At 37.1% G+C, this 27,004-nt stretch overlaps 1 protein-coding gene across 1 annotated transcript in view; it reads left to right on the top strand.

The window, feature by feature from the left end:
* The window catches only part of FAM169A (family with sequence similarity 169, member A), a 34,316-nt gene extending 11,715 nt beyond the window's left edge, over positions 1–22,601 (top strand). Inside the window, exons 5-12 of the mRNA XM_006901431.1 lie at positions 2,870–3,049; positions 4,078–4,206; positions 4,750–4,862; positions 12,643–12,682; positions 13,169–13,319; positions 19,294–19,447; positions 21,017–21,220; positions 22,056–22,601. Of these exons, the coding sequence (XP_006901493.1) occupies positions 2,870–3,049; positions 4,078–4,206; positions 4,750–4,862; positions 12,643–12,682; positions 13,169–13,319; positions 19,294–19,447; positions 21,017–21,220; positions 22,056–22,601 (1,517 nt within the window). The remainder of the gene's footprint in view (positions 1–2,869; positions 3,050–4,077; positions 4,207–4,749; positions 4,863–12,642; positions 12,683–13,168; positions 13,320–19,293; positions 19,448–21,016; positions 21,221–22,055) is intronic.
* The last annotated feature ends 4,403 nt before the right edge of the window (positions 22,602–27,004 follow it).

Raw genomic sequence — 27,004 nt, 5'->3', positions numbered from 1 at the left:
ATATATATAGTGTTATACTTTACAAGTGTTCAAAATTTTGTATAAGTTCTCTTTTGCAGAAGTAGTGCCTGAGAAGTTACAAATACTTTAATTCATAGTTACCTAGATTCAGTAAAAATTGATTAAGAAAAAGGAAAAAAAAACCCCTAACAACTTTCCATTGGGTTTCCAGCAATGCAGATGGAGGTTCTAAACATGTTTTTAAAGCATCTCTTTTTTTTTTAATGATGAGTGAGTAGCCATGATTCACTGATTTGAATAATGGCATTCAATACAATAAGAAAGCATTTGGAAGAGACATAGGAAGCAAAATTATGAGCAAATCATCTATCAAGGGAGAGCAAAATCTATTAAAAGAAGGATCATAGAGCTCTTAGAAATTAACAGGTAAAAGCTGAAGTTAATCAGTAGAAAGAAGATAATGTTGAGTAAATTGACCAGAAGAAAAAAACAAGAATCAAAAAAACCCTAAATGGTGAAAAAGAAAGAAATAAAATGAGAGGAACCTGGGGAATAATAGATGTTCCAAAAAAGGAAACGAGAGAATTAAGGAGACGACTCAAGAAAATTTCTCAGAACTCGAACATACATTTCTAGATTAATAAAACCTTCAGGAATCCCTCACAGTGGCTTATACTTAACCCTTATGAAGGCACATTACTGTGAAATTGCACTGCCTCTAGTATGAAGAAGAGACTGTATGCCTCTAATGAATGAAAGGTGTATATTAGGGATCAAGATTGATTACTCCGTAATAACAATGAAAGCTAGATGTATAATATTGCCTTTAAGATACTGCGGGAGGGGGCATTATTTACTGCCTCAGAAGCCTGATGGAAGATCATATAGGAATCAGTTTCAGCAATGAGACATAGAGATGTGAGAGAGAATGGCTCATGATACTGAACACCCTTTCATCATACAGCATACAGATAGTTCTTTAAAAGAGCACCATGCATGATGGCGGACATTCTTTTTTTTTTTTAAAATCCTCTAAGTATCTTTTCTCTTTAATAATTTATTTATATTGTGATTTGAGTAAACATTTACAAAGCAAATTATTTTACTGCTTATACACAGTTTTTCTTATAACATTAATTTTAATACCTATAATGATATCACACACTTCCTACTTCCTTTCTGTAACTGATTTTCATTAATCTTTCTATGCCTCTCTGTGCCTTCTCTTTCTTTAGTTATAGTAAGGCGAATGTTCTCTATGAATTAATTTAAAGTACTGTTTGGTTTAGGGAGCTCTTGTGGTCATGTCCATGTTGTTATTGTTAGGTGCCATCAAGTCAAGTCTGACTCATAGCAGCCCTGTGAAAAATAGATCTGAACCCCGTCGTATCCTGAGCCATCTTCACAGTCTCTAACACATACAAGCCCATTGCTGCAGTCACTGTGTCACTTTTCCTGACAGAGAGTGCACAGCTAACCTAAGGTGGTGCTTCTCTGGCAGTTCAGATCCACTAGCTGGCTGCTCTGCTGGAGAAGGAAGTGCAGTTTCCTTTCCTGAGATTTACAGCCTCTCAAAAACTCACTTGCGGTTCAGCTGTGAGTCAGTTCTAACTCAACATCACTGAGAGAGATTGTTTGGTGTAAAGTAAACTTTAGAGATATTTTTAATTTAAGGAATAAGGTTTAAATATTACCTAGAATGAGCTCTGATGGCTTTGTCCTTTATAACTACTTGTAGAACTAAATACTACTAAAGTATTCCGCTTTTTAATTTAGAAATCACCACTAACAGTTACCTTGTGAGACAATCTTGACTTCAAGACATAAAAGCTGATAATAGTTATGTAAGTTTGTTAAAGGAATACCTTGTTAGACTCAAAAGAAAATTAGGCTCTTTGAAGTGTTCTGATTGCATGTCAGCAAGAATTTGACTTCAGTTTTAGCTTTTAATTAAGTTTTAAGTATGTAGCATGTACATTAACATTGCTTATTCTGAAATTAGTAACCTTGGAGAGTATTGGAAAAAGTTATTAATGTTCTTAAATTTAATATTAATATAGAATACTTGATTGAACTAAAAGGGAAAAATGTCTATATAGATCCACTTTTCAGATGGTATAATTTCTAAAAGTTAAATTGCACATTAACTGATATTTGTTTATCCTTTGAAGTACATTAACCCAAATCAGAGGAATAATTTGAGAATAGTTGTTTTATTTTACTTAAGAGAAAGGGTAGAACATTGAATGATAACTGTGGATTAATAGTAAAGTTAATAAAAAGTGAGAATCTCTGTTGTCGTGCTTCAATTTTGAAACTATCCATAGACTTTAAGGAGCTAACAAAGCTCTTCAGATGGTCAGAACCTCAAATAAACAGCAGGTTTTAAAAATAGCAGTCAATACAGCTGTATGATAAAGGTGTAATTTAGACAGTGTCATATATGTTTAATTTGCTTAACCATAAGTTTGCAAAATCCATTTAGAAATACATTTATAGCAAAAATTACTGATACAACTATTTCTAGGACACACATATTTCTAATTAGTTATAATTTGTAATCCTTTACGATTTGAAAAGGAATTTGTTTCTTTGCAATTATTAAGAAAAGAAAAATGAGAATTGGATGATAAGTAAAGGGCAAAGGAGAATGTTTGAATGTCAGGGCTGGAATTAGATACTTCATGGTAGTTGATGGGTTAGAAAGTTGTTCAGAACTAGAGAGAATGATGTGTGTTTGAGATAAATCACAAAAGAGAAGTGAGCCCTCTGCCTAGAGAACTTGAATTTTAGAAATCATTTATATGGTAAAAAAATTAGCAACTTTTAAAAAGACTTAACTTTTGTTCACCATATAATCTCCTTTTAATGTAAACAATTGTTTGGTCTTTTGTTCTGATGACTGCAGGAAGTGTGTGTTCCTCATTTCTTACCCAAAGCTACCAGCTTCCAGTTCTTGATACAATGTTTGTGAGAAAAAAATTTCGAGGCAAAGATTTTGGGCTTCACATGGTAGAGGACTTTGTTGATTCCTTTACAGAAGAAGCACTGGGCTTGCGGTATCCACTGTCCTCACTCATGTACACAGGTAATTGGACCAAGTTAAAAAAAATGTTACGTCTTTTCTCAGTGTCACTTCTAACTGACTTCTTTTAAAACTATAAATGTGCATATTTTACTATCAAATACATTTGAGGTGCTTGGCTCTCTAAGGCTTAATTTTACAAATATGTTCTTATTTGAAATAGCTAGCTTTCTGGATGTACTGTACTGATTTGTAAAATTGAGATAGAATTCACCTTTTTAGACTGTACAATTCAGTGGTTTTTAGATCCCCATCCAATTCCAAAGGATTTTCATCACCCTGGAAGGAAACACTATTCATTAGCATTCACTTCCATCGCTCTAGCCCCTAGTAACCACTGCCCTACTTTCTGTATTTATGTTGCTGTTGTTGGGTGTCATCAAGTAATAACCAACTACTAATAGACTTTTTCAGAGCTTTCAGAACTGTAAATTGCATGGAAGGAGATTGCCCATTTTTCCACAGACCAGCTGGTGGATCCGAACCACATGTCTTTGGACTGACAGCGAAACTCCCTTTTACTAGGTCACCAGAGCCTATTCTGGACAGTTTCAAATAAATAGAATCATATAATATGTGGTCTTTTATATCAAATGTGGCATGACATTTTCAAGGTTCATCTTGTAGAATGAATTGGTACTTTATATATTTTTATGGCTGAATTATATGGTTATGCCATATTTTTGCAAAGGTATTTGACTGTGTGGATCATAACACATTCTGGAGGGCGCTCTCGTGACCTAGTGGCAAGAAGCTGCACTGCAGTCCCGAGAGCAAACAGTTTGAATCTGCCAGATGCTCTGAGGGAGAAAGATGGCCAGTCTCCTTCCATGTGATGAACTGCCTCCATAAACCCACTGGGAGTCAGCTATGAGCCAGCTATGTGTCGTTCTGACTTGATGGTACACCTCAACAGCAACACATTGTGGATAACATTGAGAAGAATAGGAATGGCGGGACACTTAATTATGCTTTTGAATTGTCTTAGTGTTATTTTAATATCAAGTTTATGCTAGGCCTTTGTTTTTTAGCTTGCAAACAGTACTTTGAAAAGTATCCAGGAGATCATGAACTCCTCTGGGAAATTGAAGGAGTTGGACATTGGTACCAGAGAATACCAGTTACCAGAGCGTTACAGAGAGAAGTGCTTAATGTTACAGGTATGAGGGCTTTCCGTTTCAGTACAAGTTCAGTTTATACAGCAGTGCCTAATAATGATTGTATCTTAAGAGTGTAGATAGAGCATTGGTTATGTGTAACCTGATTTCTCTTAACAAGCCTTCATGCATGATGTTTTAAGTTTACTATGTATTAGTGTTTGAGTCACTAAAACTAAGGGACCTAGAATAGCTTGTTTGAATTTAACGGTCTGGTAGGAATTAGTGGGGAAGAAATAGGTATGGATTATTAAAATAGTAAAAATAAGTATCAGGGGATCAAAGATAATGTCTAATCTCATTTATCTATCCCTAAATTAACCAAATACAGATAACTATCGAAGGCTCTTTATGGATGTAAGATTCCACTGCATGATCTTGGGGAAGAGAACATTCCATACATAAATTTTCAGTACCTTTCTCTTGGGGTTGTATTTCAAGACTTTTAAGAACATTAGTATAGAAAGTGTTAAAACAAAAACCAAATAAGTCTTTGTGTTTCAATTTTTAAAATGCTTCTCCTTTTTAAAATGTTGCTCCTTTCAGCAGTTTCTCAGAACGAATCTAAACGACCTGTGTCGGAAGAATTTGGTCTTACATCTATTCCAGAATGTGAAGCAGAAACTGGAGATAATCAGCCTAGTGAGAGGCAACTAACTGTAAGTACATTGTATATTTGTCGTAGAAAATAGTTTTTACATGTTTCTTTTCTCCCGTTTTTTAAAATTTGGGTGTTTATTTATGTCTTTAAAAATAGATTCAACTTACATTTTTAAATGGCATAGTTTATCCAGCAAGCGTATATTATTTCTGTTGAATTAATTGTCTTGATACAGTTGATTAATTGTTGACTTTGGAGGAAAACATATGTAAGATAATGTGATAATTTAAAGCAGTACAACTAATCTTTGTCTTCTTGACATTGAGCCTCAATCCATATTGAAGGCTGCAGTCCTTGACCATCAGCAGCAAATATTATATATGTTAAAGTATATATCTGCACACATTACAGTCACTTTTTTTTGCCCATCATTTGCTATTTTTTTAAATTTTATTATTATTATTATTATTATTAAATTTTATGTTTTAATGAACATTTACAGAGATTTTGGGTTCTCATTCATTCATTGTTGCACTGTTTTCTCTACCCCCCTCCCCAGTTCGTTCTTCTTCCCCCCCCGAATGTCTATTTTAATTGTCCAATTGCCATATTGCTTGTCAAAGCCAGTTCTGATTAATCTCCTTTGTCAGTGTGTCCTTTGCCATTCCCTATCACTCCTCCCTGAGAGAGACTTCACCCTGATTCATAAGGAAAAGGGGATGGCGTATTCTCTTAGCTACTTCCTGCTGAAAAGGGACGCTGTGGGTTTCAGGGTGAAGATCTTCTCTCACTACTCTAAAGGGCCCCTTTGGCAGTAGGAAACACATAGACTGTTATGGAGATTGATTTTGGAATTTAGATGCACTGTTATTAATTGTGCTTAGCCGTACATGTTCATATCCTTGAAGATGTATCATGGAGGTGTTGCAACCTAGAAGACACAAATTTAACTAACAAGTTAAAAGTACATGAGTCAAAAATTAACAAGCAATAATATTCCGAGTAGAGGTTCTAGTAGTGGCACAAATCAAGTTACAGTCACTTTTTATACTGTTGCTCATTGCTTTTCTTTATTATTCTAATGAGTATTTTTTTCATGCTATTTACTCTTTAATACAGTTGGTAGGTAGAAGCATGCCATTCTATTATATGTAAATACCATCATTTGTTCATATCCTTGATACAAGATATTTACATAACTTTTATATTTGTATGAATCTTAACAATGATTGCATTAATACATGAACCTTTGTGCTATGTAAGTATGTAATAGCACATAGAAATTCCTAGAAGTGGAATTAATAATTGTTTTATAAAATTGTAGAAAGTTTAGGGCTATATACTAGCTTTTTGTAGGATGTAACAGTTGTGTTGCCGTTGAGTCAGAATCAACTCATAGCTGGTCCTATGGTGGATTTTCAGAAGCAGTAAGTCACAAAGGAAGAGATTACCCATTTTTGTGTCACAGAGAAACTGGTTGATTTGAACCACATACTTTTTTTAAATTGTATTATTTTTATGTGTACTGTCAAATCATATCTGACTGGTACAGGAGGAGATTGCCCCTCCTTCTCCAACAGAGCATCTGGTGGATTTGAACTGCATACCTCTGGGATTGCAGTGCAGCGTCTTGCCACTAGGCCGCCAGAGCTCCCTATGAACCACATACTTTTGAGTTGGCAGTATGATTCTGCACCACTAAGCCATCCAGTGTAACAGTTGATATTGCTGTATGCAGTTGAGTTGGAACCAACTCATATCTGACCCTCCAGTAGGTTTTCAGAAGCATTAAATCACTGATTAGGAGACTGCCCATCCTCCCTCGGAGCAGCTGGCAGATTCAAACCACATGTCTGTGGGATTGTAGCACATCTTATCACTAGGCCCCTAGAGCTCCCCTAGAATGTGATAGTAAACATCCTGGCTAGTAGAAAAGTAGGTCTCATTACAGTACATTATAGAGGAAAAGTGGACAGTGTCCTCCCATGGAATTCACAGCCTCTGAAAACCTGCTGGAGAGTGAGCGGTGAGTCACTTCCAGCTCAACAGTTGTGAGCAGTGAATTGTTTTGAGAGACTGTTTACTAGGTCCTTTTCTAAAATTTGGTGGCATAGTGGTGCAATGTCAGGCTGCTAACCTATGGACTGGCACTTTGAACCCATCACTCACTCTGTGGAAGAAAGATGGGCAGTTTCTTCTTGAGGTTTTTACAGCCTCAGAAATCTATGGAAGGTCTCTATAAGTTGGAACTGATTTAATAGCAGTGGGCTGATAATATTTTATATATGTTGATGGAATTATAGAATTTTTACTTGGAATTTTGTTGTGGTGGCATTTATTTTGGTCATATGTGTTTTATACATAGATATCTGAATCCATGTACAAAATCCATGTATTGCCTATGTGTGTGATACCGCATAGACATTACAGAGTCAGTTTCTTTGAAGAATTATTTATATTTCATTCTTTTCTCAATTAACATGAGAGTTGAGTATTTGGAAATTTTCCAAGCTTTTAAAGAAAAATTGCTTTTCTGGGCTCATGAATTTTCTAGTCTAGCCCACAAAATTCAGAGGCTGTTATCTACCTATGCTTTCAGTCACTCATCTGAAAGATACAAGCTTGCACATCAGGCATTGTCTGGGAGAGGTTCTACTCTGACACTTCTGTTGTTTACAGGGATATACCACATTTTTTTTCTGCATAAATGTTCTAAGCAAGCCAGGAGATGTCAAAAAATGCTCCACAGTCTAGAGTCTTCTAGTCCTGGAACTTCAGTGAATATGCATGTGTGGAGCTTGCTTAATTATGACCATGCCGTCATTGAATGTTCCATTGCTTTTTGGAAAATAGTTGAGGGCCTATTATTTTAGAAGTGAGTGACCAGTTCTCCTTAGTCGGTTTAGATCTAAAAGCTCCTCTGAAACCAAGATCCACCATGGATGACCCTGCTGCTATTTTAAATACTGGTGTTGTAGCGTCTAGCAGTTTGCAAACCATCAGAATACACCAGGCTGTCAGACAAGTGGTGACAGATAAGCAAAGCATACCCAAAAGATAATGTTATATTGACCAGAAGGCATTTAATTATAAATAAATTGAGAGTGGTAATTCTAGAACACTTAATTGGCTCATGTGAAACCTGCACATAGACATGAAGCAGTTGTCGTCTGGGCAGAACTAGGTAACAGTGCATGGTTTAAAATCAGCAAAGGTGTACATCAGGGTTGCATTCTTTCACTATCCTTTCCATTAAATATGCTGAACAACTATTTCTCAGAACTGCACTGTATGATGGAGAATGTGGCACAAGAATTGGAGGAAGACTCATCAACAACCTGAGTTATCTAGATACACCATTGCTTGCTGAAAGTAAAGAAGACTTGAAACACTAACTGTGAAACATCAAAGACTACAGCTTTCATTATGGACTAATTCTCAACATCAAGAACACAGAAATCTTCACCACTGGATCAGTAGTCAACATCATAATAAAAGGAAGGAAAAATTGTAGTTGTTAGTGGTTTAATGTTACTTGCATCCACAGCACACATTGTAGCAGCAATCAAGACATCAAAAGATGTGTTGCATTGGGCAAATCTGCTCTTAGGGGCTTCTTTAAAGTGAAATAGAACAATCTGTCAATTTAGAGACTAACATATGCCTGACTTAAGTCATGATATTTTCATTGTTTCATACACATGTCAAAATAGGAAACACTCTGGTTGCTTAGTAGTAAGGAGTTGCACTTCCAACACAAAAGCACCTGGTTCAAATTCATCAGCTGCTCCATGGAAGAAGGATGGACAGTATCCTCCAGTGATAACTGCCTCTGAAAACCTGGTGGGAGGTTCGCAGTGGATCAGTTTCAACTCAAAGGTACACAAAAATGACAGTAGCAACAAGAAGAAATTATGCCTTTGAATTGTGGTATTGGTAAAGAGCATTGACTACCCCGTGGATTGCCAAAAGAACATACAAACCCATTTTTTTTGTAAGTTCAACCAGGGTGCTCCGTAGAGGCAAGAATTGTGAAACTTCCTCTCACATGCTTCAGGTAAGTTGTCAGAAGGGACCAATCTTTGGAAAAAGACATCATTCTGGGAAAGGTAGAGAGTCAGTGAAAGAAGAGGAAGACTCTCAATGAGTTGGGTTGACACAGTGACTTCAAGAATGGATTGGAGGATGGCAGAGTTTGAGTGTGATGTTTGCCTAAAAGGTGGCTTTTTTAAAAGCCATCAGTTAGCTGCCTCTGTTCTCCAGCTACCTGAACTGAATACACATGGTCTTGCAAATCAACAGGGTCTTGCTGCCACAAGCTTGCTAGCCACAAGTCTAGTCGCCTAATGTGGGAAGCACTCTTTCTCTTATCTAGTCCCACAGCTGATGCTGATTTGCAAGACCATGCGTCTGCAGTTGAGGTACCTGGAGACCAGAGTGGCTAACTGTAGTGGCTTAAAAAAAAACCAAAACAAAAACAAACCCAAAAACCTTCAACTTTTAGGCTAACACCACAATGAGGATGGCCCAGGATAAACTAAGGTCTTGCTCTCTGGTTCATTGGTCACTTTGAGTTGTAGACATCTCTATAACAGTTAATGCAAAAAAACAACATTCCTGAATACACATGACTTCATCTTGCTCACTCCTTTCCTGAAGTTACGTTGCCAGGTATGGGTGGTCTGTGTAGGAAGACTCTATTTACCTATTTTAGAAAGAGCAACTCACGGCTTAAGATGTTAAAAACAAGAACAAAAATCCAATTTTGATTCTTTGTCTCACGCTTATATTAAAAAAATAAAGCAATTGTAAACAAGTCATTCTAACTTAGGACTTTTTTTGTTTGTTTGTTTGTCTCCATGTATTAGCTGTGCTCTCTTGAATCTACAGACAATGCAAAAGCATTTTGACTTTTTGGATCATAACAAATAATGGCTAACATTGAGAAGAGTGGAAATCCTACAACACTTAATTATGCTCATATGAAACCTATACTTAGAAAAAGAAGCTGTTGTCAGAACAGATGGAGCAAGGGAACATTACCTTGTTTAAAATCAGGAAAGATAGACATCATAGTTCTATCCTTTTTCTAATCCTACTCAGTCTCTATGATGAACATACCGTTTGAGAAGCTGGACTCTACAAGAAGAATGTGGCATCAGGATAGGAGAAATACTTATCAACAACCTGTATTATGCATATACCACAGCTTTGCTTGCTGGAAATGAGGAAGGCTTGAAACACTTGTTGCAGAAGATCAAAGACTACAGCCTTCAATATGGATTGTGTCTCAACATCAAGAGAACAGAAAGACTCACCACTGCATCAGTAAGCAGCATCATGACAGGTGGAGAAAAAATTAAAATTGTCAACAGTTTCATCTTACTCAGATCTACAGTCAGCACCTGTGATACCAGCAGTCAGGAGATCAGGAGACTTACTGCATTAGACAAGTCCACTGCCAGGGATCTCTCCAAATTACTGAGGGGCAGTGATGTCAGTTTGAGGATTAAGGTACTCCTAATTCAGGTCAGGTCATAATCTTTTGAATCACTTGCTGGGATTCTGAGAGCTGGACAATGAAAAAGAATGACAGGAGAATTGATGGCTTTGAGTCATAATATTAGAGAAGAGTGCAGACTATCCCATGAACTGCCAAAAGAACAAACAGATCTGTCTTGGGAAAAGTACAGCCAGAGGCAAGGATGTCAAAGCTTCATTTCACATACTTTGGGGCATGTTGCTAGGAGAGGCTAATCCTTGGAGAGGGACATCATGCTAGGAAAGTTGGAGGGTCGGTGAAGGAGACCCTTAATGAGATGGATTGACATGGTGACTGTAGCAGTGGGCTCAAGAGTGCCAGAGATAATGAAGGCATAGGATGGGACAGGGTTCAGGTCTGTTGTTCATAGGATCGCTAAGAATCTACTTAACGGTATCTAACATAGCCATGTAGGTGTGCTCTCAGGGATTTTTAATAATACTGATTTTTCACAAGTAGATAACCAAGCTTTTCTTCCAAAGTGCCTTTGGGTAGATTTAACCACCATAGGAAAGTAGTTTTATTTGTTCAACCATATAAGGTATCTTTTTAGGTTGTAGTAGTATTTTGGTTTTTCCTATTCTTTATACATAAAACTTTGCATTTATCTTTTATGAAACTATTTGTACATTCTGTTATCTTCTTTTGCTTCTGTCATAGCCTTTTTTCAGCTGAGCTACAGGCTTCTTAAAGATAGGATTTTTACTTTTCTTTATTCATGTGTGCTTTACAAAGACATCTTTCACATCTGTGTGCCTCCCAGTGTTGTTAAGATCTCAACCATTCTGGTATGTGTAAATGAGTGGATCAGTTACTTGCATTTATTTAATAATGTAGACAACTCTAGCACACTCTGGTCATGCAAAGGTGAGATCTGATTCTTAAATACATGTGAGAAGGATGTGATCTGTTTTTGGAAATAGAGGAATACAGTTACCTATTTCTTCTCAGACAGCCTCATGTATAAGAGCAGAATTCTGTCCTTTGAGGCTTTCAGTGACTGAATTTTTGGTAGAGGCCAGACCTTTTTTTTCTGAGGCATATATGAGGAGACTCGAATCTCTGACCTTTGGTCAGCAGCTGATCATGTTATCCATTTACACCCATCAGAGACTATAGAGCATATTGCAGAGTATGAGTAATTCTACTTCAGAACTGGAATAGATGAAGCAATAACCAACTTGGCTTTTGAAATATAAGAGGAGTTGTTAACAGTATTCCAAGTAAATACGTCAAAAAGCGCAGGCGTGGAAGAAAATTTGGGAACCTGTATGAGGTTCAATATAAACTATTAAAGCCTGTCTACCAAAGAAGCAAAAGAGATGCATAATTTGTGATTTAGAAATGGCACTGTCATTAAATACGAAGAGATTAGAGAGAATGTAGTGTTAATAGCAAAGGAAGAGTCAGTTTTTAAAGATTCATTGTAGTTAAAATTGGCAGGCTTAGTGTTGGGGTAGTGGTTAAAGCCACTTGGCTGCTAACCAGAAGATCAGTATTTCAAACCCAAGTGAGCATCTCTACATGATTAAGATGTAGTAACTCTGCTTCTGCAAATATTTACAGCTTTGGGAACACTATGGGGCAGTCCTATTCTGTTCCATAGGGGAGGTTTGAGTTGGAATCAATTTTATATGGAGAGAGAAAGGGAGGGAGGGGGAGAGAGAGTGTGTTTTGTGTGTGAGACAAAGAGAGTTTGAGAGAGATAGACTGGATGAGTGATAAGTTACTACTACTTCTCAAGTTTCTGACTAGAATGAATGAAATGCTATTTACCTTTAACCAAGATAGAGAATAGCAATAGGGGAATAGTTCTAATTGAAACAAATTTGTTGTAAAATTGGTGGAACATTCACTGATAAAATAGCCCACTAAAGTAGAACTTTGGAAGTCAGGAAAGAAATTGGGGAGTTTAATTTGTATTTTTAGAATACCAGCTAATATAAAAGTGGTAAAATTATGTAAATGGTAATAGTGGTAATTATACAGTGGTAAAATTATACAATGAAAATGTGTGGACTGAGAAAGCAGGATTGCTGAGAATAGAATGTTAGCAATCACTGTTGACACATTGGACGGCTTCATAACTTCTTAAGCTTATAATATACTGTGGTAGTAGTAGAACTTTTTTGTAGTGTAAGTAAAGTTACTTTAAAAAAAGTGATCTAATAAGGAGTACAGAAATGCTAGTTGAAAAATGTTTTAGACATTTCTTTCTAAAGCTGTGAGTGAATTAGATCCATAGGGAAAAAATGGTTTAAAATCTTTGGATGTTAATCTGTATCTCTTATTTTAGATTGATTCAGTAAAAGATGTCTTTGCAAGTACTTCTGAAGGTAAGAAATTCACCTGATCTATCAGTGTTTGAGGCACTTAGAATTAGGGATGTATATGTGGGTGTATATGTGCATCCAAGAAAAGTGACGACTTTGAGACCTAAAAACAAGATCTGGTTCCAGTGCCACCACTACCACTGATTTTGCTGTTTAGACACTTAGTAAGCTGTTGTTCCTCTCTTTCCATCATGTGCAGAGAAGTAGGGACAGATTACATCTACCTTAATTATTTCTCAGTATTGCTGAGAAAGACTATATGTGAAAATGCAGAGCTACTCTGCAAAGCTCATGGTAAATGAAATATGTGAGGAATGACTATTAACAAAGCTGTTTTGTACTTCAGAAAAATACACTGACATTTTTTTAGTCAGACTTTAGTGAGAGAAGATATATGTAAATTGGAATAGTTTCTATGTCTGTGTATTTTGTTAGATCATTCTTTGAACTTATCAGCAGTTGAGTACAGTTTTGTTCTGTTTGTTTTAGGTCACAGTAAAACACCTGTTTCAACTCGTACTCGAAGTGGTCATCTAAAGCGGCCAAAGATTGGAAAGAGGTTTCAGGATTCTGAATTTAGTAGTTCTCAAGGTGAAGAAGAAAAGACTCCTCAGAGTTCACCTGCAGCTTCTACGAACAAGTAAAAGTTTTTGCATTTATTCTACTGTCATTATTTTGTTGACCATTATTTTTACATGATTAGAGGATATTACATTGTTCATGTAGCAAATGACTTTGAGTGTAGATTTTTGTATTTGAATTCTTCTGTGAGTCTCAGGTCAACTTGATAGTACATAACAACGACAACAAAAACATTATTGATTATACTAATAATTAGTATCCGTATACATTGACAATGTTCTAAGAAGGTAACTAGTAAAAGAGCAGAAAAAGCTTACTCTTTAATCTCTTCTTAGTCATGTGGTAAATATTCTAACAAATACCCTAGGTCATCATTAATTTTTTATTTTGGTAACTATAATTTTTAGTAATACTAACATAGATTGGTGAAGCATTCTGCATTTTTTCTTCTGAGTAGTACAGCATGGGTCTGTCAGTGTGCTGTACTGAAGTAATTTGGGGTTGCTGTGATGCTGAATGCTGTGCCACTGATGTGTCAAATGCCATAATGGTTTTCCATGGTGGACAGTGTTTGTTGGAGCATCCAGAATTGAGACAGGCTTTGGAAGCAGGAGTGGCATCCACTTCTAAACAACATGCCTCTGGAAACTATGAATGTAGGAGAAACGACAATAACTATAGACCAGGGTTCATGTCTTTTGTTCATAGAGTCACTGTGAGTCATGCTTGACTTAATGGTACTTAACAACAACAAGGTTTAGTTAAGCTTTTCCAAACCCTGAGCTTTAGTTTTTAACAGATTGATTTTACTGGGATAGTGGATGTCATTTTTAAATTAATGATGATCATGCATAGTGCAAGCATTTCCTCCAGGAGTTTATAACTGAATCAACCAAACATTTGGGTCGGTACTTCGTTTTCTGTCTTCCTTTGAATCTTAGAGCAGGATTTTAATTTTAAAATAAATCTAGATGTTGACCCTAATAGTGCTGAAACTTGTTTATAAGTCACCCTTTAATTCATAGCTTTACCATTTTTGCTGTCAAATTGTCAGGTAGAGTTCTTCAGTTGTTGTTGTTATGTGCCATCGAGTCGCTTGCAACTCATAGCGACCCTATGTACAACAGCCCTAAACCCTGCTCTATCCTGTGCCAATTGCATTGCCTCTGACACACCCATCCTGATTACCCCAGTCACTGAATCAATCCATCTCATAGAGGGTCTTCCCCTCCTGTGCTGTCCCTCTACCCAACCAAGCATGATGTCCCTCTCCAAGGACCTGTTTCTCCTTACAACATGTCCAAAATATGTCAGATGAAGCCTCGGAATCCTTGCCTCCAAGGAGCAGGCCGGTTTAACCCTCTCCAGGATGAATCTGTTTTCTTGGCAGTCCAGGGTACATTCAACACTCTTCTCCAGCACCACAGCTCAAAGGCATCAATTCTCCTTCTATCCTCCCTAGTCATTGTCCAACTCTCTGATGCATAACAAGTGATTGCAAAGACCATGGCCTGTATCAGGCACACCTTAGTCTCCAGAGAGACACTGTTTCTCTTGAGTACTTTAGAGAGGTCCCTAACAGCAGACTTTCCCATCATGATACATTTTTTTATTTCCTGGCTGCTGGTGCCAAGAGTGTTGACCATGGAGCTGAGCAAACTGAAGCTGTGAACAATGTCAATCTCTTTGCCATCCATCCTGATGCTGCCAATTGGTCCAGTGGTGAGAATCTTTGTCTTCTTGACATTGAGCCTCAGTCCATACTGAAGGCTGCAGTCCTTGGACCTCTGCAGCAAGTGCATGAGGTACTCCTCAGTTTCAGCAAGCAGGGTTGTGTCATCTGCATAACGCAGATTGTTAATAGATCTTCCACCAATTCTCCTCATAGAGCCCAGCCTCTCGGATAATCTGCTCTGCATACAGGTTGAAAATGTATGGAGATAGGACACATTCCTGGCGTACACCCTTCCCAATTTTGAACAATGCGGTGTTGCCCTGCTCTGTTCTGACGACTGCCTCTTGGTCCAAGTATAGGTTTCACATTAGCATGATTAAATGTTCTGGGATTCCCTTTCTTCTCAGAGTCAGCCACAGTTTGTTATGATCCACGCAGTCAAATGCCTATGTATAATCAATAAAACACAGATAGACATTCTTCTGGTATTCCCTGCTTTCAGCTAAGATCCATCTAACATCAGCTCCAATATCCCTAGTACCACGACTCCTTCTAAACCCAGCTTGGAATTCTGGCAGTTCTCTGCTGATGTGCTATTCCAGTTGTTTTTGAATAATCTTCAGTATAATCTTGCTTACGTGTAGAATCAGTGATATTGTTCTGTAGTTTCTGCACAGCTTCTGACACGCCTACAGGTACAAGCCCCAAGGCAGAGCCAAAAATTGGTCAGGCCCGAGGGCCATAGGGCCTCAGGCCAAGAAGAAAAAATACAATCTATACAGAAGTTCTACGGGACACATCACCTACCCTTCATAGACAGTACAACTAAAGAGACACTGGACACAGCATAAAAATTTTCAGCAGTCGACATGTTCGGAATCACAGAAGCCAAGGAAACTTCAGATACAAGCTGTCAGATCATGGGTTGGGCAATGGAAGATAAATTCTGAAGGGATTTGGTAGAAGTGAATGGGTATCCTGCTGGAGAGTGGAACTGGGAAATAAGTAGGTCAAGGCACTGGGTTAAGGGCAGGGACGCTCCACTATGAGGGATTTATCTTTCGCTGCTCCACATATTGCTTGTCTGTTAGGTACTCCTCTAAATCTAAACATTCAGATTGAAAGACTAGGAAGAAGGATTGGCCATCCGCTTCTGAAATAGCAGGCCTCTGAAAACCCTATGTACAACAGAACACACGTAGACTAACAGAAAGGGCAACCTGGTAGAAATTTCAAGTACAGAAATACAAAGGAAGAGGAACAGTTGTAAGCAGACCCTAGTGATTGGAACATGGAATGTGAGAACCATGAATGTAGGAAAATTAGAAATTGTTAAGAAAGAAATGGAACGCATAAATATTGACATATTAGGCATTGGAGAGATGAGATGGACTGGCATGGGGCATTTTGAGTCAGATGATGATATGATATATTACTCCGGAGATGAAATGGTGAGGAAAAATGGGGTTGCTCTCATAGTTAAAGAAGTAATTTCTAGATCCATCTTGAAGTACAACATTGTGAGTGACAGGATTATATCCATACGTTTACAAGGAAGTCCAGTGAATACCACTATCATTCAGATATACGCACCAACAGCCAGAGCCAAAGAAGAAGAAATAGATGATTTCTACCAACTTTTACAGTCGGAGATTGATCAAACATGCATTCAAGATGCATTGATAATAATGAGTGACTGGAACACAAAAGTTGGGAACAGAGAAGAAGAATCAGTAGTTGGAAAACATGGGCTTAGTGACAGAAATGAAACTAGAGATAGAATGATTGAATTTTGTACAATCAATGACTTATTCATTGCAAATACGTTTTATAAGAAACATAAACGCAGGTTATACACATGGATTTCTCCTGATGGTATGCATAGGAATCAGATTGATTACATCTGTGGAAAAAACCGCTGGAGACCCTCAGTATCAGCTGTGAAAACTAGGCCAGGAGCTGATTGTGGAACAGACCACAAACTACTCATACGCAAGTTCAAGCTGAAGCTGAGGAAAATGAAACCAAATCTACAGGAGCCAAAATATGACTTTGATTTCATCCCACCTGAATTTCAGAATCATCTCAGGAACAGGTTTGAGGCCTTGAACACTAATGAGCGAAGACCAGATGAGTTGTGGGAGGATGTCAAATGTATCATCCAGGAAGAGTGCAAATGGTCATTACAAAGACAGAAGAGGAAGAAAAGACCCAAATGGATGTCAGAAGAACCTCTGAAGATTGCACTGAAGCATAGAGAAGCCAAAGCACAAGGAAGAATTCAAAATACTAAGGAGCTGAACAGAAGATTCCAAAAGACAGCACGGAATGACAAAGCAAAATAGTACCATGAAATGTGCGAGGAGCTAGAGTCAGAAAATCAGAAGGCTGAACTCGTTCAGCATTTCTTAAGCTCAAGGAACTGAAGAACAAATTCAAACCTAGAGTTGCTATAGTCAAGTATGCTTTAGGCAGAATGTTAAATGATCCAGGAGGTATTAAAAGAAGATGGAAGGAATATATTGAGTCATTGTATAAAAACGATTGGCAGATACGGAAGAATTTAATGAAATAGCATGATCAAGAGCCTATGGTGATGAAGGAAGAAATTCAAGCTGTTTTGAAGGAAAGAGCAAAAAATAAGGCCCTAAGAATAGATGGTATACCAATTGACATATTTCAGGAAACAAATGTTGCCCTGGGCGTGCTCACCAAGTTGTGCCAAGAAATCTGAAGAACAACCACTTGGTTGGCCAACTGACTGGAAGAGGTCTATATTTGTTCCCATTCCAATGAAGGGTGGCCCAACAGAGTGTGGAAACTACAGAACAATATCATTGATTTCACACACAAGCAAGTTCTTCAGTTATGCATATTTTATTATGTAAATGAGTAATTATGCAAATTTTTATTTTTATGAAAAAATACATAATGTTAAAGGTAAACAGAAGTAAATATTTAAATCTAGTAAATTGTGATTGGAATAGTAAGTTAAATAACCAGCTTTCTTATTGAGCAATAATTTGATGTCAGACTCTTCCTAGAGATGGAACAATTAATTTTAAATTGATCATCCTAGGATCACTGTGAATTTTCTTTTCTTTTCATAAGACCAAATGGTTGAATGCTGATTCAGACACAAAGAGGAACAAAACAAGGCAGACACCTAACAGTTAAGAGTGCTCTAAAATTTATGATGATACAGAATTCTATAGATGCTGAGGAGTGATTTATTAATTTGGCCCAACACTTCAGAAGGGAAGTTAAGAGATAAGATTTCTTAATCCATGGCTTTATAAACTATATTCCATAGACCTGCTACCTATTTTTGTAAATAAAACTTTATTAGAACATCTCTATGCTAATTAATTTATATATTGGTTATAGCAGCAGAGTTGAGTAGTCAAGACACAAAGTATGATTGGCAGCACCTAAAAGAACTTTCTTAAGAAAAACTTGGTCAATTTCTAATCTTCATGCCAGCAGAACTTCTTGTGTTGGAAACACTGAATAACAGTGTTCAATGTGAGAACCAGTAATCAGGACTTCAAATATGGCTAGTACAGTCGAGGAACTGAATTTTTACTTTTATTTCATTTTAAGTAATTGAAGTGCAAATAAATGACAACATGTGCCTTTGTTCAAGACTAAGGAAATAGCATGAGCAAAGGCGTAGCGCTCAGAGGGAGGAATGATAAAGATTACAGATGTCTGAGGTCCCATCTAGTAAGAGACAATAAGGGTCTGTTCCTATAAGGTCATGTGTGTAGAGAAGCTGTTCTTTATTTAAGCCAGAGAGAACCATCAAAAACTTCTGCCAGGCACTAAGATGAAAGCTTGTTGAAGAACAGACAGTCTGATGAGGTGCAGTTACAGTGGTCAAGAGAGAATTGGGGCCTGAATTAAGGTCATGACTTTGGAAATTGAAGAATCAGGTATGTTTGGAGGATATTTCAGAGGTAGAACTGAGCCATTTTAATTGATTGTCTTGACATTTTTGAAAAGAGAATGATTAATAAACATGCCTGGCAAGAGCTATCAACCTATATAAATTGTCTCAGGTAAACTGGGAAGAATGTTCACTTTGACAGATGAAGACCTGGATGATACTAAGTATGATGAGTATCTAACTTCCATGACTGAGAAAATGCTGGTATTACTCATTTAATTGAAGAATAAGATGGGGAAAGAGAAAAAGCTTGTAAAAGGATCAAGAGATTAGTTCTAGGCTTGAAAGTCTGAAATTACTGACTGAATAATCAATACTTTGAAAGTATTTTTTGATAAAATATTTTGGAAATTTTATATTCATCATCAATAATACAAGAAAAGTTTATTGCTGTTGTTACTACTGTAGATTAGAGTCCACTATACGCACATCAGAGAGCTCAGAAGAATTCCCAGAAGAACAAGAAGAAAATGTGATTGAATTTGAGGATGAAAGCAGTGACAAAGATGCACAGCCAACACCAGACACCCAGCCGTGCCTAGAGAAACAAGATGAAGAAAAGGTACTCGATAAAATGTTTAAAATGCCTGTGTTCTTATGAAAATGGAGAACCATAAAAAGTTTCTGAGCTGAGCTGACACGTTATTTTAGAATTTTAGCAGAAATTGTCAAATGTTTAAAAAGCATGTAGGGAGCTCTGGTGGCCTAGTAGGGAAGGAATTATGCTGCCAATCCACAGGCAGACAGTTTGAATCCACTTGCTGCTTCACCGGAGAAAGATGGACGGTCTCCTCCTGTGCAGTTTACAGCCTCTGAAACACTTTTGGAGGGTCAGCTGTGAGGTGGTTCCAACTCAACAGCAGTGAATTGTTTTTTAGTTAAAGGAATGAATGAATGAATGAATGAATGAAAGAAATATGATACATTCATACAGTGAACTTTACTCAGCCATAGAAATAAAATTTATACATTCTGTAATAGGAATGAACCTTGGAAGCATGCAGAATGGAGTAAGTCAGCTACAGAGGTAAAAATGTTATATGGTTCACATAAATTAAATATCTAGCATAGGCAGGTGTACAGAGAACAAAGTTTATTAATCATTACTAGGGACAGGACAAAGGCAGAGGGTCAGTGAGGAGAGGAAGATCCTCAAAGAGGTGGATTGATGATGGCAGAGATTGTGAAGACGGCAAAGGATAGGGCAAGGCTAATCTGTTGTTCATAGGGTTGCTATGGGTCAACTCTGTGATATGCAAAAACAAAGAGAAGAAAGGAAGGAAGGAAAAAAGGAGGGAGGACTCACTGTTAGGCAATACTGGGTGATGGGAAAATACGGAAATAGGGAAAGTTAATGGTTGACTTTTCCCTCGTTTCTACTTATTCACTAAAGTTCCATACCATACCAAAATTCTGTTTAACCTTTTTCTGTATCTGTTCTCCTTTACAGTCTGGTCTGGCACATATATGGGCAGATTGCTTTTTCCATGTCTCTGATTTATTTGCCTTGGAAAAATCTGTGGCTTCACTGATCCTTATTTATATAAATGTAGTGCAACGTATTTTTGAATACTTGATGCATTCCTTCTAATTATTATACTGACACTAGAAAGAATAAATTCTAACCAAATTTCTTATAAAAATTGATAAACATTGGGAGAGTAGTTTTAGGTATTGGAGGGTTTGTTTTATCAGATAGAATTTCTTTAATGTGCTGCAAGCAGCAGGGTTGTAAAATGACCTAGGGTTGACTGCACAGGATGCTAGTTGAAACCGGGAACAACTCTTAGCAAGAGGAGGTACAATAAACTCAGATTTTTATGGTATTGGTGGTACTGCTTTCCTGGCACCAAATCTAGACTGCCTCTGGTCCCTTTTTCCATTGTCTCAGACATACACTGTGTCCCCATAGAGCACATGTCATGGGAGAAAAGTGGGAATCTGAGGTATTACTGCATTCTTTTCTTTTGCTGACCTTGCCTTACAAATTTCCCCTCCCTTTGAGTAGGACAGTTCCTTAACCCGTGCCCTCTGATGTTACGAAAGTCATCTTGAGCCCTAGTGCATGACAGGCAGGCTTGGAGGAAGGCCCACCCTGCATAACATTTCATTTTTTCGCTTGATGGCCTAGGAATCTGAATTAGAACCTGTGAATGGTGAGATAATGGATGATACTCTTAAGACCTCACTTGTAACTGAAGAAGACAACTCCACAGTTGAGGTATTAGATGAAGAATTAAAATTGCAGTCTTTTAACTCCAATGAGGACTCTTTGAATCTTGCTCCATTGGTAGAAGAATCTTCAAAGCCTTCTGAAGCCGTTGCACAGGATAAGGCAAGGGGGAAATAACTTGATTTTTCATAATGAAAGTACTTCAGTGTTGGGAAGTTGATGGGGGATGTGTATGTGTGTGAAAATATGCATGTGAACATTCCTCTCTCCTTAACATGTATATTTCAAGAAAAGCAGCCATTATAATGAGATTTGACATGTTAAGAAAATGAAATTCTATAAATTAAAATCTTTGCAAAATTTTGTTTATTTGTATCTATGGTGACAAAATGTTTACTTTGTGGGCTTGAGGAAATGGTTAGAAAAATGGATACAGTATATTAAATATTTGAGTACTTACTGCTTAACATAGAATATGATCAGTGCAGTAATTTTAAGTTTCGCTAGGGGAGGCAGATTACACCAGGATGAGGGTGGGGGGAGCTTGATGGAGTACTTGAAAAGTAATTTTGCTACTTTTGAATATTCTAATTAAAGCTAAGAAACAGTTGTAAGAAACAGAGTATTATGTTATTAGTGTCTCACTCAAATAAAAGAGTCCCATTTCCATTTCCCTTACATGGCCTCTGGTCAGAGTAAGTAAAATGGCATAAGGGCAAGTCCTTGAAGGAGTCTTGTAACCTTGGGAACCTAAAATAAAAACTTTATCATTAAGTTAAAGTGTGTTAAGTTTAAAATAATTCTTGTAGTGGTGAAGAACTTGATGTCTCATAACTACCACAATCTTTTGAAAATACTTGGTTATATTCAAAGTAATGAGTCTTGACTTTTCATATGAAGCTTGGACTCACTGCATTGTGTGTTAGTGAGTAAGAATTAACTTTTTTAAAAACTAGATAACAAAAGTTTCTATGTTGACCAGGCTTTTCCTTTTCAGACTCCACTTCTAAGTGATGCAGAACCATTGACAGAAGAAAGCAGCCCATCTGATGAGAAAGGGAACACTGAAGAGAAACTGGTTGCAAGAAAGAAAGCACATTTTGGGAGTTCGGAAGATGTAGCTACTGTTCCCAATGAAGAACGATCTGACAGTGGTTTTCCAAATTCTGTGATAACGGAATTTTCTGAAGAATCAATCTCTGAAAATTTATCACCCAACACTACTTCGTCATTGGAAGACCAGGCTGAGGAGGGTCTCCCTGAGTCCCAGGAAACATCTCCTGCCCTTCCTCAGAGTTCTTTGATAGAGGTAGAACTTGAAGATGTGCCATTCTCACAGAATGCAGGACAGAAGAACCAGTCAGAGGAGCAGTCTGAAGCATCTTCTGAGCACCTGGATCAGTTCACACCATCTGCAGAAAAAGCTGTGGATAGCAGTTCAGAGGAAATAGAAGTGGAAGTGCCTGTCGTAGACAGGAGGAATTTAAGAAGAAAGGCCAAGGGGCACAAAGGACCTGCTAAAAAGAAAGCCAAGTTAACTTGAAATACAGATAAGTCCTCTTTGTAACATAATTGCCGTTTTTAAAATAAATGCATGGGACACAGGACAAAATTCCCAAAATTTCAATTTGAACTTGTTTCTGATGTTTTTCTCTGCCCTCCTAGGACCTGCCATTCTTTTTAATTTCCCCGGCTATTTCATGTAAATACAATGGTTTTATTTTTATTAACCATACTTCAATTTTGGGAGTCAGATCATATTCTATTTTCATCTTTAGCAGGTGGGGACATAGTACCATTAATAATTAAAAAATAAATATGGTGGCCTAGTGGCAGGAAGCTGCACTGCAATCCCAGAGGTGCACGGTTTGAATCCACCAGATGCTCTGCTGGGGAAGGAGGGACAGTTTCCTCCTGTACCAGTCAGATCTGATTTGCCGGTACACACACAAAAATATAAATGAGAAAAATCCTGTGAAAGTAAAGCTTTCCACTACAAATCTTTTATACTGAGGGTTTTAGTAGGAACTGGGTGAGTGTTCTGGAAATTTTATGTTAAATATCAAAGTTATAGACCATTTTAAGTGAGGCATGTTGATTAACCGTCAGTAAATTTGACTAAATACAACTTCCTTCATGTAAACAAGAGCACAAATACAGAAACTTATTCAAAGGCTAATAAAGGTGTTATCTTGGCCTCTAATTGTAGACGCATCAGAGAGCTCTGTTGGCTTTATAGTAAGATGCTGTGCTGTTGAGGCATAAAGTTCTGAGGCAGGCGGTTCAAATCCACCAGCTGCTCTGAGGGATAAAGATGGGCAAGCTTTGTCATTTACAGCCTCTGAAAACCCCATGGAAGGTCAGCTACTTGACAGCACCTAACAATTGTAGGTGCCGTTTCCTCCTTTGAACTTCCCTGTCTGTGAATGGTACTCACAACATCTGTTTCCAGATCACTCTATCATTGCTGTGAGCAGTACTCATAGGGAATTAACTCTTGGTATGTAGGCATTAGTATAATCATTTAAAATTTTAATTACTTTTTGGAATTTAGAAAATTTTGGCCTCAATATATTCAGATGCTTACATATTTTAAGAGTACACTATTCATTTTACCAAATAAACAACTCCTAATTTTAAATCACATTGGACTATCTGGCGTTCATCAGAGGTATAAATTGTGTTGAGGACATTGCTGTCTTTACCCAGTTGACCTCTGTACTTAAGTGGCATTCCCCTTTCTAAACCTTCACAATCCTGCCACAACCGTAACTCGGTAATCTTCCCTATACTGTCCCCTGCTTTCATTCACTTATCCTCTAACTCACTAGTCAAAAGGTCATCCAGGTTACACCCAGTTTGCATCATTGGTGGGTAGGTTTAGACTTTGTCTACAGTCTTGGTCCGAGATGGTGGGAATCAGGCTGCCCTAGGAGCTGTAGTTACAGGTGCTTAAATAAGTTGGTAGTAGCTTCAGTGGTCTCATTGGTCCTTCTCATCCTTGTTCTATGAGGACAAGTTGTAAACTAGTCTATGTATGTACATTGTGCTGCCATGGCAAAGGCTTTTGCCTCGGGAGGATGTATAGTAATTTTTGTTTTAAAGAGAACTAAATGACTATTAGATTCCAAGGAGAATTCCTGAACTATTTCCTAGTATTAAGTGTATTAGTACTTGGAGAATTCATTGATCCCATTTGGACTGGTTTAAAACAGCTCCATCTGTTATGTGGGGTGGGGAGACGTGATAGTTGTGTCATTGTCAAGGTGCAGCAGATTGACAGTGAAAGGTTTTATTCTGTCTACAATAAAGTTGTTATTAGTAACTCTTGGTTATGGGGCTTGGGATTTTAGTAATATTTAGTTTATATTAAGGCAGTTAAAATAGGAAGCTGCCTGTTCTAAGATTTTGTGGAAAAAAATACTTTGAACACTTGTGTCTCAGTTCTTTTATTACTGATCAGAGGTGAGCCTATTATTTCCTGTGACTAATACTAGTAGTTCTATCAGATTTTCATGCTTCTCTTTTTTTAGATACTTTTGTTAATATCAGCGTTCTAACTAAAGTCTGTTACGCTTCAGTAAATTCTTAACTTTTCCATTTTAATAATTTCCTAGGGTAGATAAAAAATCTGTTACTTAGCTTCAGTTTTACCTTTAAAATATTTTATTTTAAAAGACTGAGCTCAGTTTTTGATGTGCAAATGTGGTTACCGAGTTTTCAAAAATGCATAGCTATTTATGTGTGACCACTGGGAGACTACAAGGGACACTAGTCCAGGATTAGATCTATCAATCCAATAAGCTGATTTAAATAGTGTATTTTAGGCAATTTGAAAACTATGGTCATCACATAAAAATCCTTTTGAGTGAATATAGAATTTATTTTAAAAGACCTATCCTAAAGGATGTCTGCACAAACTTAATTGGATACTTTCATTTTCTGCAAGATACTGGATAAACTTTCCTAATTACATATGAATGGAATTTTATTTAAACCAGCTAGTCTTATTTGTTTAATGTCTGGTCACATTTTAGCCCCTTGTGAACTGTATTTGGTTAAACTCATTTGTGGAGAAGGGTGTTTTACTTCATTTTGTGTACATATGTATGTATGTATTTTGTTGTATATTACAAAGTAGAACACTTAATAGCAAAATTTTAGTTCTATTTTTAAGTTTTATTCCGTTGTTAGACATCACAGAAATTAGTATAAGAATTTATTATAAAGCCCCTCTAGTTTTTAAAGGTTGTATTACAATTTTTTTTCTAAAAATCAAACAACATTGATTTAGAATGCCAATCTTCTGTTACTTAAATGTGTCTATTTAATGTAGAAAAAGATTAACAAATTGTCTGCCAGAACATTACCTAAAATGGGTTCAGTAACTTTAGAAAACTCTTTTCTGGTTGTACTGAATTGAGCCATTCCCTAATTCCTCAATGTCTATTATGTTCTGCTTTACTTTTTGGTATTACCATTCTAACATTGGTCACACCAGCAAATTTCAGGCAGATCTTGATGTAAATAATTTATACTAACATTATTCATCAGTGTAACAGTATTGTAGAAATAAACTTCTGCCTCATATGTCTGCTAGTAGCAATACAGTTGTTTAAGGTGTGATCCAGTCTCTCATGGGTACAGTTGTGTTAGGCTTCTGTTTGCATACTTGATATTAAGCTTTTGTTGTATCTTACAAGACAGTAACTTGCTTCTGGTTTGGTTTAAAAAACACAAAAATAAGTAAATTTCAATTCTGTAAGTAGTGCTTACTCAAAATCAGTTTCTTCTTTCACCTTTCAACATTTAAGCATTTGCACATCACTTTTAATAGTGGCAAAATCACTTGTTAAAATTAAAAAGACAGGCTTAGCATCTGTGTCATCATAACGTGACCATATCACACCGGACATCAAGGAACTAGTTTTTCTAAGTGTCTTTAGGTGTTTTATAAACTTCTACTTAGAAAAGACATTAATTCAGAATAGCAAGTCTTACTAGTCTGTACTTTACTTTTTTTTATTTAAAAGTAGTAATTAAACTTCTATTTTGTGATTGTTTCTGGTCTGTTTTGTTCCTGTCTCTTTTCCTAATTTAGTTGTGCTTAGATACTGAATTTGCTTACACAGAGAATGATTTTGTTAAAGGCATAAATCTTGCTGGTTGTACTTTGCAGACAGACTTTAAAAAAAATAAACAGAATTTAAAACAACTACTGTGGTGATTACAGATTAATATATCAAGTTCATTGCCATCAAGCAGATTCAGATGTAAAGCAGTCTAAACTCTGTTAGAAATCTTGAGACTGTCCATCTTTCTTCCGTGCAGCTGCTGATGGATGCCAACATTTTGGAGAGCAGCTTATCACACTTAGAACTGTGCTACCAGACCACTTAATATACATATACCCTAAACTCAACAGTACTGAACCATATCCACAGAACTGAAGTAACAAGTGCTTGCATGAAGTTATAACTTTAAAACCGTTATAACTTTAAAACCTAGCCCATTTTACATTACCTGAGTAACTCCAAGTGAGGACCTGAAGCACTTGCTGCAGGTCAAGGACTGCAGCCTTCAATATGGATTGAAACTCAACATCAAGAAAACAAAAGATTTGCACCACTGGGCCAACTGGCGTCATGGTAGACAGTGAAAAGATTGTTAACAGATTTAGTTTGCTTGCCTCCACAATCAGCACTTGGTAGCAGCAGCCAGGAAATCAAGACAAATTGCATTGGAAGTTGCATCTCCAGAACACTGAAAAGCAGTGATGTCAGTCTGGAGACTAAGGTGTGTCCAATCCAAACCATGGTCTTTGCAATTATGTTACGTATCACAAAGCTCCTGAGTACCTTTGAGAGGTCCCTAACAGCAGACTTTCCCATCGCGATACGCTTTTTGATTTCCTGACTGCTGGTGCCAAGAGTGTTGACTGTGGAG

This window comes from Elephantulus edwardii, unplaced genomic scaffold (assembly GCF_000299155.1).
Source record: "Elephantulus edwardii isolate Elephantulus edwardi_28Jun2011 unplaced genomic scaffold, EleEdw1.0 scaffold00326, whole genome shotgun sequence".
NCBI lineage: Eukaryota > Metazoa > Chordata > Mammalia > Macroscelidea > Macroscelididae > Elephantulus > Elephantulus edwardii.
Note: the sequence above shows the minus strand (reverse complement) of the source record. Positions and strands in the feature narration are given on the sequence as shown.